The following is a 12,482-nucleotide window of genomic DNA, read 5'->3' on the forward strand; positions in this document are numbered from 1 at the left end:
ATGACCTCGCTGGGCCCACGGCATCCCCAGGGTGCAGTAGGGCAGGAAATGCTGTTGTCTGTTTTATAGATTGGGCAGTGGAGGCTTAGAGAGCTCCAGCTCACTCAGAATGGGTCCACAAAGCAGGACAGGCCTCCTGACCCCGACTGCCCTGCCATTCCCAGAACCTGCCCTACCTTCAGCCCCAAAGACTCCACACAGCCACCATGTCACCAGCACACTGGCATCAGCTGCAGAGGCGGGTGAGGGGAAGACGGGCAGCGCTTGTGCACGTGGAGCTGGGCTGTAGTTCTCTGGCTGATCTTGGAGGGGCTTCCGTGGGTTTTGACACTGAGTCTGAGTGGCCCAGGCCATGGGGACACACCACAGTAACTCTGTCTTCTCTTTTGTGTGTGTGTGTTTCTGTGCGTGCGTTTTTGTTCCGTAGAAGAGTTTGACTTCTCCTCCGAGGCCACCGATCACCAAACACGGGACAAAGGAGAGAAGAAGCCAGGACGGAGCTGCCCCCAGCATCCAGTGTGGCATCTCTTGGGCTGGCACCAGGGATGACTGGGCCATGGACACAGACGTCTCCCACCTTCAGCCATTCGCATAGCACACGGGGGACTCGTGGGGGCCACTTGCCACTGCCCACCGGCACAACACAATGGCAATACTGACATCCCTCGTGACGTTTTCACTACAGACATTCAGGCAGGAAGCGCTGGTGTGCTTTCTGTCTGCCAAGTAGAGGGCCATGCCTCACCCAGAGGAGTAGCTTGGGCCCCAATGACCTGCTCTGAGTCCACTAGCAGCCAGTGACACTTGCAAAAAAATCTCCCAAAGCCGTCTCAGGGTGGGCTTCTGCAGCTTTTGACCAATGTGCCCAAAGCTGGACGCCTCCTCCGGACGCTTGGATTCTTCGTAAATGCAGCCCGCCCCACCCTCCCTGAGTAGCATCTGAGGTCTCCGCGAAGGTCATGGATCCTGAACAAAGCATCAAGGGCACCAAGAAGGCTGAGGGAAGTCCCCGGAAGAGGCTGACCAAAGGAGAGGCCGTTCAGACCAGTGTTTCCTCCAGCGTCCCATACCCAGGCAGCAGCACAGCTGCCCCCCAAGAGAGTGCCCCCCAGGAGCTCCTAGCCCCGCAGCCCTTCCCTGGCCCCTCGGCAGTTCTTAGGGAAGGCTCTCAGGAGAAAACGGGCCAGCAGCAGAAGCCCCCCAAGAGGCCGTCCATCGAAGCCTCCGTCCACATCTCCCAGCTTCCGCAGCACCCTCTGACACCAGCATTCATGTCGCCGGGCAAGCCGGAGCACCTCCTGGAGGGGTCCACGTGGCAACTCATTGACCCCATGAGACCTGGACCCTCAAGCTCCTTCGTGACACCTGGGCTCCACCCGCAGAGCCAGCTCCTCCCTTCCCATGCTTCCATCCTCCCCCCTGAGGACCTGCCTGGCATCCCCAAGGTCTTTGTGCCCCGTCCCTCCCAGGTGTCCCTGAAGCCCACAGAAGAGGCACACAAGAAGGAGAGAAAGCCCCAGAAGCCTGGCAAGTACATCTGCCAGTACTGCAGCCGGCCCTGCGCCAAGCCCAGCGTGCTCCAGAAGCACATCCGCTCACACACGGGCGAGAGACCCTACCCCTGCGGTCCCTGTGGCTTCTCCTTCAAGACCAAGAGCAACCTCTACAAGCACAGGAAGTCCCATGCCCACCGCATCAAAGCGGGCCTGGCCTCGGGCGTGGGCGGTGAGATGTACCCGCCAGGGCTGGAGATGGAGAGGATCCCCGGGGAGGAATTTGAGGAGCCCACCGAGGGAGAAAGCACAGACTCCGAAGAGGAAACTGGCGCCACGTCTGGGCCCCCCACAGAGCTCTCCCCCAGGCCCAAGCACCCCCTCCTCTCCAGCAGCTTGTACAGCTCTGGAAGCCACAGTTCCAGCCACGAACGCTCCTCCCTGTCCCAGTCCAGCACAGCACCGTCACTGGAGGACCCGACTCCCTTTGCAGAACCCTCATCTGAGCATCCCCTGAGCCATAAACCGGAAGACACCCACACCATTAAGCAGAAGCTGGCCCTCCGCCTGAGTGAGAGGAAGAAGGTGATTGATGAGCAGGCATTTCTGAGCCCAGGCAGCAAAGGCAGTACTGAGTCTGGGTACTTCTCCCGCTCCGAGAGCGCTGAACAGCAGGTCAGCCCCCCAAACACCAATGCCAAGTCCTATGCGGAGATCATCTTCGGCAAGTGCGGACGGATTGGCCAGAGGACCGCCATGCTGACTGCCACCTCCACCCAGACCCTCCTGCCCCTGTCCACTGAAGACAAGCCCAGCCTGGTACCTTTGTCTGTGCCCCGGACACAGGTGATCGAGCACATCACGAAGCTCATCACCATCAACGAGGCTGTGGTGGACACCAGCGAGATAGACAGCGTGAAGCCCAGGAGGAGCTCTCTGACCAGGCGCAGCAGCATGGAGTCCCCCAAGTCCAGCCTCTACCGGGAGCCCCTGTCGTCCCACAGTGAGAAGACGAAGCCCGAACAATCACTGCTGAGCCTCCAGCACCCACCCAGTACCACCTCCCCTGTGCCTCTCCTGAGAAGCCAATCTATGCCTTCGGCCACCTGCACCCTCAGTACCCCCCACCACACCTTCCGAGGTAGCTACTCCTTCGACGACCATATCACCGACGCTGATACCCTGAGCCACAGCAGCCCAGTGTTTACCTCCCACCCCCGGATGCTGAAGCGCCAGCCTGCCATCGAGCTTCCTCTGGGAAGCGAGTACAGCTCTGAGGAGGCTGGACCAAGTAGCAAAGACGCAGCCTCCAAGCCCTCCGACGAACCAGAACCCAAGGAAAGTGAACTCACCAAAAAGACCAAGAAGGGCTTGAAAACAAAAGGGGTCATCTATGAATGTACCATATGTGGTGCTCGGTACAAGAAAAGGGATAATTACGAAGCCCATAAAAAGTACTACTGCTCAGAGCTTCAGATCACCAAGCCCCTCTCTGCAGGTGCTCACGCATCTTCCGAAGCCGAGAAGAGTCAATTGGAACACGAGCCGTGGTCCCAGATGATGCATTATAAACTGGGGGCCACCTTGGAACTCACTCCACTGAGGAAGAGGAGGAAGGAGAAGAGTCTTGGGGATGAGGAAGAGCCGCCTACCTTTGAGTCAACAAAAAGTCAGTTTGGCAGCCCCGGGCCGTCTGATGCTGCTCGGAACCTTCCCCTGGAGTCCACCAAGTCACCAGCAGAACCAAGTAAATCAGCGCCCTCATTGGAGGGACCCACGGGCTTCCAGCCTCGGACTCCCAAGCCAGGGTCCAGTTCAGAATCAGGGAAGGAGAGGAGAACAACGTCCAAAGAAATTTCTGTCATCCAGCACACCAGCTCCTTTGAGAAATCCGACCCTCTCGAGCAGCCCAGTGGCCCAGAAGGGGAAGACAAATCTCTGGCCCAGTTCTCGTCCCCGCCACCTGCCCCGCATGGACGCCCAGCGCATTCCCTGCAACCCAAGCTGGTCCGCCAGCCCAACATTCAGGTTCCAGAGATCCTGGTGACCGAGGAGCCGGACCGGCCTGACACAGAACCCGAACCACCTCCTAAGGAACCCGAGAAGACAGAGGAGTTCCAGTGGCCCCAACGCAGCCAGACACTGGCCCAGCTCCCAGCCGAGAAGCTGCCACCCAAGAAGAAGAGACTGCGCCTGGCCGAGATGGCCCAGTCATCCGGGGAGTCCAGCTTTGAGTCATCTGCGCCTCTGTCTCGCAGCCCGAGCCAGGAAAGCAGTGTCTCTCTGAGTGGGTCCAGCCGCTCAGCCTCGTTCGACAGGGATGACCACGGGAAAGCTGAGGCCCCTGGGCCCTCATCTGATCCTCGCTCCAAACCCTTGGGCACCCATATGCTGACTGTCCCCAGCCACCACCCACACGCCCGAGAGATGCGGAGGTCGGCTTCGGAGCAGAGCCCCAACATTTCCCACTCTGCCCACATGACTGAGACACGCAGCAAATCATTTGATTACGGCAGCTTGTCCTTGACAGGCCCTTCTGCACCAGCCCCAGTGGCTCCACCGGCTCCGGTGGCCCCGCCAGAGAGAAGAAAATGCTTTTTGGTGAGGCAGGCCTCTCTGAGCAGGCCTCCAGAAATGGAGCCAGAGGCCACCCCTAAGGGAAGACAAGAGAGTGAGGACCCACAGTCCTCATCCGGCAAACCTTCAACCAAAAGCTCATTGCCCCAGATTTCCTCAGCGGCCACCTCGCACAGTGGGCACCCGGGAGGCAAGAGCCAGGTGCAGGACAGGCCCCCGCTGGGGTCCACTCCACCCTTCACGGAAGCACTGCAGGTGCTGCACCACCCCGTGGCCCAGCTGCCCCTGCAGGAGAAACCATATCTGCCCCCACCTGTCTCCCTTTTTTCTTTCCAGCACCTCTTGCAGCATGAGCCAGGACAGTCTTCAGACTTCTTCTCCAGCCAGGCCATGTCCAGCCTCCTCTCCTCACCATACTCCATGCCTCCACTCCCTCCGTCCTTATTCCAAGCCCCACCACTTCCTCTCCAGCCTACTGTTCTGCACCCAGGCCAACTCCATCTCCCCCAGCTCTTGCCTCACCCAGCTGACATGCCCTTCCGGCAGCCCCCTTCCTTCCTCCCCATGCCATACCCGGCCTCCTCAGCACTCTCTTCTGGGCTTTTCCTGCCTCTGCAATCCCAGTTTGCACTGCAGCTCCCTGATGTGGAAAGCCACCTGCCCCAGATCAAAACCAGCCCAGCTCCACTGGCGACAGCAACTCCTGGCCCCTCCTGCAGCACAGGGTACAGCAGTGACATCCACTTGCCCCCTGCAGCTCCCCCAGCCAGTTCCTCGGCACCCACATCAGCCCTGCCGCTGGCCCTGCCCGCCTGTCCAGACACCATGGTGTCCCTGGTGGTGCCCGTCCGCATTCAGACCAACACGCCGTCCTATGGGAGTGCAATGTACACCACCCTTTCTCAGATCTTGGTCACCCAGTCTCAAGGCAGCTCAGCAAGTGCACCTCTTCCCAAGAGTGAGGAGCCCTCATCCAAAGGGACAGCCGCGTGTGGGGCACACGTGTATGAGGCTGGGCCTGGACTGCCGGGCTTAAGTGAAGAGCAAAGCAGAGGTTTCCAGACTCCATACCTGAGAGTGCCTGTGACATTACCTGAAAGAAAAGGCACTTCCCTGTCATCAGAAGGTGCCTTGAGCCTTGAGGGGAGTTCCTCGACAGTGGGGGGAAGCAAACGTGTCCTTTCACCAGCTGGCAGCCTTGAACTTACCATGGAAACCCAGCAGCAAAAAAGAGTGAAGGAAGAGGAAGCTTCCAAAGCAGATGAAAAACTTGAGCTGGTAAAACCATGCAGTGTTGTGCTGACCAGCACTGAGGGTGGGAAGAGGACAGAGAAATCCCATCCAGGAAGCCAGGGCCAGGGCAGGAGGGAGCTAGAAACACTGGCCAGCCTGTCCTCAGACCCATCTGACCCCAAGGAAATTCCTCCCCTCTCTCACTCCACATTGTCCCATGGGACAGCCCCAGGCTCAGAAGCTTTGAAGGAATATGCCCAGCCATCTGGGAGAGCTCATCGAAGAGGGTTGCCCCCACTGAGCGTGAAGAAAGAAGATTCCCAGGAACAACCTGATCCCCCTCCCCTGGCTCCTCCCAGCTCTCTGCCTCTGTCAGAAACGTCCCTCAGACCTGCCAAGTCACAAGAAGGTACGGACTCAAAGAAGGTACTGCAGTTCCCCAGCCTCCACACGACCACTAATGTCAGTTGGTGCTATTTAAACTACATTAAGCCAAATCACATCCAGCATGCAGATAGGAGGTCCTCTGTTTACGCTGGTTGGTGCATAAGTTTGTACAACCCCAACCTTCCGGGGGTTTCCACTAAAGCTGCTTTGTCCCTCCTGAGGTCTAAGCAGAAGGTGAGCAAAGAGACATACACCATGGCCACAGCTCCGCATCCTGAGGCAGGAAGGCTTGTGCCATCCAGCTCCCGCAAGCCCCGCATGACAGAGGTAAGTTCAGCATTGTTCTTTTTTTCACCACTGAGTGCTAAAGACCTTGTTGAGCTTTTAAAGCCACATTGTCTTCAGGTTCCATGTGTAGAACTAGAACTGAGGGGGAAGATTTCCTCTCTGACAGCTGTGACTGGTCACCTTATAAGGAAATATGTTTACTGGGTCTCTTTATCAGTGTGTTCCGTTCATGATTGGAATAGATACATTTCACGAAAGTTGGCTATAAAGCAACCCTGTTTCCCCTGGAGCTTCCACTATAAAATCAAAGACACAATTTCAGCAAGGAAAAAAAATAATTCTAAAAGACTGAGTTGGACACTTGGTTGATGGGAAAGCCCCTAGCAGTTTCAGAACTTTGTAACATTTACTTACCTCATAGTTGTCTCTTGTCTTATTAGACTTTTCATATTTTTCATATTCATGATGTCAAGGGCTCCAATTTACTCCCTCATTGCTTCTGACCTGCAGGTATATCAGAAGCTATGAAATTATATAAAGTTAACAGGTCCCCTGCACTTTTGGCAAGTTTAAAATATAATAATTCCAAATTTGCATTAGACAAAAGACACCTCCAAACCTTAAAAAGGCTAGCCTGAGGATTTGATGTGTTGTCCTAACTTGGCACTTGTGAAATGAGAATTTGGTCTTGCTTGTTGAACAACCTCCCTGTACTACACCCTTGGATCCAGTCAAAGCTCACCTCCACCTGTGAGGCAGCATTGCCATCTCCACACTCCATATGAAAGAACCAGGGTCAAAGGCTGAGAGAGGTCAACAACACATGGCAAATGTTTAGCAAACCTGGAGTATTAACCCAGACCTGTCTGTCTCCAAAGAGTCTATTTTTCTTCTTTTAATTCTTTGAGGAAAGAGACCCTTAAAATATTGTTGCAAATTTAATGATGTTCACTAGTGTGTCCTCTGACCAGATGCTTTGACTGAATCAGGCATGGATTTCCCCCAATTAAGCTCCTATTGTAGATGGATGAGCAAAAGCATAATCTGTAACTTCCCACACGTCCATGCCTTCCTCCTGCACTGAATGGATTTTATGCATTGGGTTTGTCCTCATCTCAACTGGAGAGTCTTCACAACTGTTTTCCAATTCATTTTCTAGATGTCTTTGTCAGTCTACAGACATCTCTGAGCAAAATTTCCACTTTTACCATAAACATCAGACTGATTTGCTCTCGCTGTCTCTTACTAGCTAGAGCTGCTGTCAAGATGCAGCTATAATTATACCTATAATTTTGGGGGCACCTACTGTGTGCCAGGTACTATGCTAAACTTTACTTTTATCCTCACAACCACCTTGAAAGTTAGTGTGCAATATCACCGTTTTATAGATAAATGTACCAAAGCACAGAGGTGGGATAACTTGCACAAGGTCATGTGGTAAATGGCAGGGACTGAATTCAAACCTGATTCATACTCTGAAGCCCTTTCAGATGATCCACGCTGCCTCTGTTCCCTTATGTAGATTGTATAGGGTATTTATAAGAAAAATGAAGTGCTAACTGGTTGAACTGGATTTGGCTATCAGTTGTTTATAATACTACTTTCCTAAAATGAGCCAAAAACCTGCAAACTTTTTCCTGGAATATGCTATTTGGTTCAAAGGCAGGTTTCCTACCAAAGTGCACCAATATGCACAATTAAAATAGTTGCACAGTCTACAAGTTGAGGCCTTGCTACAAGGCCTCTCTCTCTCTTTCTCTCTCTGGCCTCTCCTTGTATAGCTCCAGTGATGGGGAACTCACCACCTCATGGGACAACCCAATTCATCTTTGGGAAGTCCTTTATTCCACCAGGCTGACAGTTGTCATCTTGTGGCTTACACTCTCTGTTAGTAGTTCTGAAAACATCCTTTAGTTTGTCATAGCATTTTGAAGCTTTTTTTTTTTTTTTTTTTGGTACTGGGGATTGAACTCAGGGGTGCCTAACCACTGGGCCATATCCCAGACCTTTTTATTATATTTTATTAGAGACAGGGTCTCACTGAGTTGCTAAGCACCTTGCTAAATTGCTAAGACTGGCTTTGTATTCCTGATCCTCCCAAGGAGGTTCCAAGGCCTCAGCCTCCCAAGCTGCTGGTATTACATGTGCACCACCATGCATGGCATTTTGAATTTTTTCCTAACCATTTTCTTGAGGATCTAGGGTACTGTATTACATTTGAGTTTGGTCATACAATTTTTTTTTTCTGTTTGTAAGCCCCAAAGAAACTCAAGCTTCCTCCTTTGGGGTCATTTTTATAACCACAACACTATCACAAAAAAGTTAAGAACAATGATGCAGGTGCCACATTGCCCAGAGTTGAAGCCTACTACTCCATCTACTAGCTGTGTGACCTTGGCTGGGTTACTTAATCTTTCTGTGCTTTGGTTTCTTCAGCTGTAAAATATGGATAATAATATCATTAACTCATAGAACTGTAGAGATAATTAAATGAGTTAAAATACACAAAGTGTATTTACAACCGTGCTTAGCACATTGACGCTCAGTAAATGTTTTTGACTGTACTTACTCATTATCATTGAAAGTTAAAAGGAATTCCTGGTCCCCTGCTCAGGTTGCCACCCAAGCCAACCTCCTCTAGCTTAATCCAGTCATCACCTTCCAATCTGAAAAGATTATATGGAGTCACTAAATTATATTAGTTGGTCCTAGAATGGATCTTTAAGATGATCCAACTTCCCCTTTCCCCAGACTCTGAGGCCCAGAGAAGTGAAGCAAATCCACCCTGGGGTAACTCAGCATGTGATGGCCTATCTGGTACTGGAATTCAGGTCCCCTGGTTCCCAACTGGGTGCCTTTTTCCACAGTTCTACCAGCCCTCACCCCTAGTACAACACTGTTGCTCCCTACGCAAGGGGGTAACCCACCCCCTGCCATCCCTGGCAGGTAGAGAGAACATATTCTTGAAATAATGCCAGTTGTTGGGAAACGTGAGGTCAATGCCAGCCTCCACACTGAACTAGGTCTCATTGAGGCCCATAACTCTGCAAAGAGAATGGATTCCCTTAGACCAACAGCCCAGAGCCTGCTCAGCCTCTCAGGTCTGACTGGCAGGGAGGGAGCGGGTGTTGGTTTCTGTTGGTCAGTGTCACCTGGCTCCCAGCACTAGCTTGGGAGGACTGGGGTCCTAGAATCAGGAGACCTGTGCTCTGCTCCCAGCTCTGCCTTTAACTAGCTGTATAACCTTGGCTTTCTGATCCATTGGTGAGAACTGCAGCAGTTAATCTCCTGGGGTAGAGTGGAGGCTTCATTTATTTGTTCAACATTCTTCAAGCGTCTCCTCTGAGGCCAACCCTGGTTTGGGTGCTGAGATGATCGAGGATAACAAGATAAGGACCTGTCCCCAGGAGCTCCCAAGCTAGTACAAGAGACACAAAGCAACCCAGCTCTGTGGGATGGTTAACCAGAAAGGCCAATCAGAGCCCCAGCGTGGGAGACCTGGCCTCTCTGGGGTGGGTGCCTTCATTCTGTCGCATGGGGCTGACAACACACGTCTGGGGGGAGGGGCAGTTAGGGGAGTCCACCTGCGTGTGGGTCGGTGCCACGCAAGGGATTAGGCCACTCCCAACTGAGAAGGAAAATTTAACCAGCTCTGATTTTGTCACCCTGCGGTGGGCCAGGTGCACCTCCCGTCGCTGGCTTCCCCGGAAGGCCAGAAAGAGCTAGCTAGAGTGGAGATGGAGGAGGAGAAGCGAGGGAAGCCGGAGGAGGACGCTCCCGCCCCCAAGAGAGGGGAGCCGGCAAGGATCAAAATCTTCGAAGGAGGGTAAGACTCACCTCGGTTTGCAGCCTGCTCCCGGTGGAGTAAGAGCCTGCGCCCCCTGTGCGCGGAGGCGGCGGGCGTCTCACTGCAGGGCGGTGCCCACAGGAGCCCTGAGATTCCGGCGCTGACTTTGTGCAGGTGCCACCGTCATGGAACTTGCAGTTCGCCTCTGAGAACACCAGGGGGCGCCTTGGTGGGCACAAGCCACGCTGGGTGTTTGCTGAGGATCTGGAGGGGTCTGGTCTGGGTCTTTCTCCAGCCCTGATATTTCCTCAGCTCCTGGACGGGTTTCTAGCCCCTGCACGGGGGTGATAGTGAGCCTCCCAGCTCCCATCTCAGTCCCTTGCAGTATGTTCCCCAAAAGTCACCTGCCTCCTGCCCAGGCCACCCCACCTCCGCATGCCCAGTTGCCCCCTGGGCATTTGGGCTCTGCGCACAAGGCCAACTGCAGGGCGGAGAGCTGTTGCACCCATTGGCCTTTTACTCCCACGCCCGTTCTGACCGCCAGGGCCTGGGGCTCTGGTTTGGAGAGTTTTGAACGTCATCTCTGGTCATTGGCTTTTGGTGCATGGCTTTGAAGCCTGCTGCTCTACACATTTCAGAATTCACCACTGTGGGGACCTTCTGGGCTCTACAAGGGAGCCTTGCTTCAGACGTGCTCTGTGCAAGTGTTTTGTGCTGGCTGTGTTCTATGTGGCCACGTGTCTGCTCCCCCGGATGTGGGTGTCTGTGAGCAGGTGCCGTGGTGTCTGTCTCGGGGTCCTGTGTCTGTGTCCCTGGTGTGATCAGGTTGGCCCCCAGCCCTACACAGTCCTGAGGGACAACAGTGAGGAGGAAAACTGGCCTCCCCGGGGGTTGGTCCCCAGGCCTTGGCCAACAGGACTGTCACTGGCTCTGACTCTCTAGCACCTGCAAGTGCCTAACTCACCAGGTCAAAGTAGGGGGCACAGGAGTCCCCTAGAAGGTTGGTGGAGAGGAGCACAGACTGCCACCCTCCCCAAGGCCACACATAGGCATCTTCTTGTAGCCTGAGGGGTCCTTGGGACTGATGATTGGTTACCAGAGCGGTGGGGCAGGGGGCAGAGATGACAAAAATGCCCGCAGCATGCTGTCCCCAAGCCAGGAGTGGCTCCATCCAGGAACACTGGGTGTTTCCCAGTGCTGACCCTTCCGACTAGGGACAACTGTTTTCTGCTCCTGCCGTTTGGTTAGAGCGCCCTCGTGTGTCTCTGTGTTCTCATACACTGGGTCCTCCCAAGGGCACCGGGACCGGATCCCAGGATTGATTTATGCATCTGGTCCTAGGAACGTGCCCTCTTCCCTCCTGGTTGAAGGACTGGCTCTGGGGCTCTGGAGGGCAGTGCAGTGTTTGCTGGTGGACAGAGATCCTGCTTCTTCAAGGTATTCTGTATGTACTAAGAGGCAGGCACCTCCAGACCTGAGTCCTGGGTCACCGAGCCACCCCCTGCTTCCTGTATCCCTGGAGAAGGCCCAGCCTCTGGACAGGCAGCTGTTGGGAGCCTCTCCCTGTCCAGCTACCTCCTGGACATCACTGCCTTTGACTGAAAGTCATCCCCAAGTCCCTTCTCTTCTTGCAGCCCAGGCAGTGTTCCCCTCCTCCATGTCACATGTAGGTTGACACTGCACCCCACTTGCTGTTCCAGAATCTCCCTGTCTTTTGAGGTTTGTCACCCCTGCCCCGAACAGCGGTCCCACCTGCCTCTGTCTAGCCTCAGACCATCCCGCTCGCCACCTCTCCAATTCCCAGTGACCTTATCTGTGAAGGGGACAATAACATACCTGTGGTACCTGCCTTAGGACCCTTGGGGCCAGTGGGAGAGGGTACCCTTCACAGGAGCGCAGGAGGGGCACGTGGGTGTGCTTCACCGCAGCGTACGGCGCTCTTCATCTCCATCCAGGGCGACCTCACTCTGCCTCGTCGGCTGTGGCAACTCTCAACCCCACTCCTCCAACTTGTCACAGCTGATCTGGGCACATGGGTTTATGTGGTGTCTCCCATCAAGTCCTTCTCTCTCCCGAGCCAAGCTGTCCCACCTGAGTCCCCGCTGTCCCCTGAGTCCCACCCTCACTTCTGGTGATCCTCTTCCTTTCTGGTTCTCCTTGAGCAGTTGTCACCATCCCCAGGAGTAGTTACAAATGTTTGGGAGAAAAGGAAGGCACTTTGGGTTGTTACCAGAAGGCACCTGTGACACCTTATCCATTCAACCAATCACGTGACCACGTCCCTCCCAAGACACCAAGGCTGCCCCCACCCCAGAAAGCTGAATGCATCCTTCTACAGCCACCCCGGGGTTTTGCCCTAGACTCAGTTCCTCCTACTTATTTTTCTTTCTTTCCTTTAACACAACAAGCACCTATTTTTCACTCCGGTTCATGGAGCAGAGTCTGCAGTGGGGCCTGTTCACTGGGTCCACAGGGGATTTGGGCCAGTGGAGCCCAAGAGAATAAGAAGGAAAGAGCAGTGTACTGGGCCTGGCTCCTAGAGCTTCCGCCCAGGGGCTTCTGCCCAGGTCCGTTGGCCAGAGCGAATCACGGGGCCTCCTCTCCATTCTTGGGAGTCAGAAGTATGACTACACTTGTCCTTGGAAGGACCTGAAATCACTGGTAGGTAACCCTGGCAGTGACTCCCGCCCGTTTCTCATGTGTCTGCAGCCTGTCCG

The 12,482-nt window shown here is 54.3% G+C and overlaps 1 protein-coding gene across 3 annotated transcripts in view; it reads left to right on the plus strand.

The window, feature by feature from the left end:
* Nucleotides 1-12,482, plus strand: part of Hivep3 (HIVEP zinc finger 3) — a 458,107-nt gene that overhangs the window by 401,155 nt on the left and 44,470 nt on the right. For all 3 annotated transcript variants that reach the window (XM_048815629.1, XM_015485179.2, XM_048815630.1), the window contains 2 exons: nucleotides 428-6,017; nucleotides 9,659-9,804. In XM_048815629.1, the coding sequence (XP_048671586.1) occupies nucleotides 960-6,017; nucleotides 9,659-9,804 (5,204 nt within the window). In that variant the 5' untranslated portion in view covers nucleotides 428-959. The remainder of the gene's footprint in view (nucleotides 1-427; nucleotides 6,018-9,658; nucleotides 9,805-12,482) is intronic.

The sequence above is a fragment of the Marmota marmota genome, unplaced genomic scaffold (assembly GCF_001458135.2).
Source record: "Marmota marmota marmota unplaced genomic scaffold, marMar, whole genome shotgun sequence".
Classification (NCBI taxonomy): domain Eukaryota; kingdom Metazoa; phylum Chordata; class Mammalia; order Rodentia; family Sciuridae; genus Marmota; species Marmota marmota.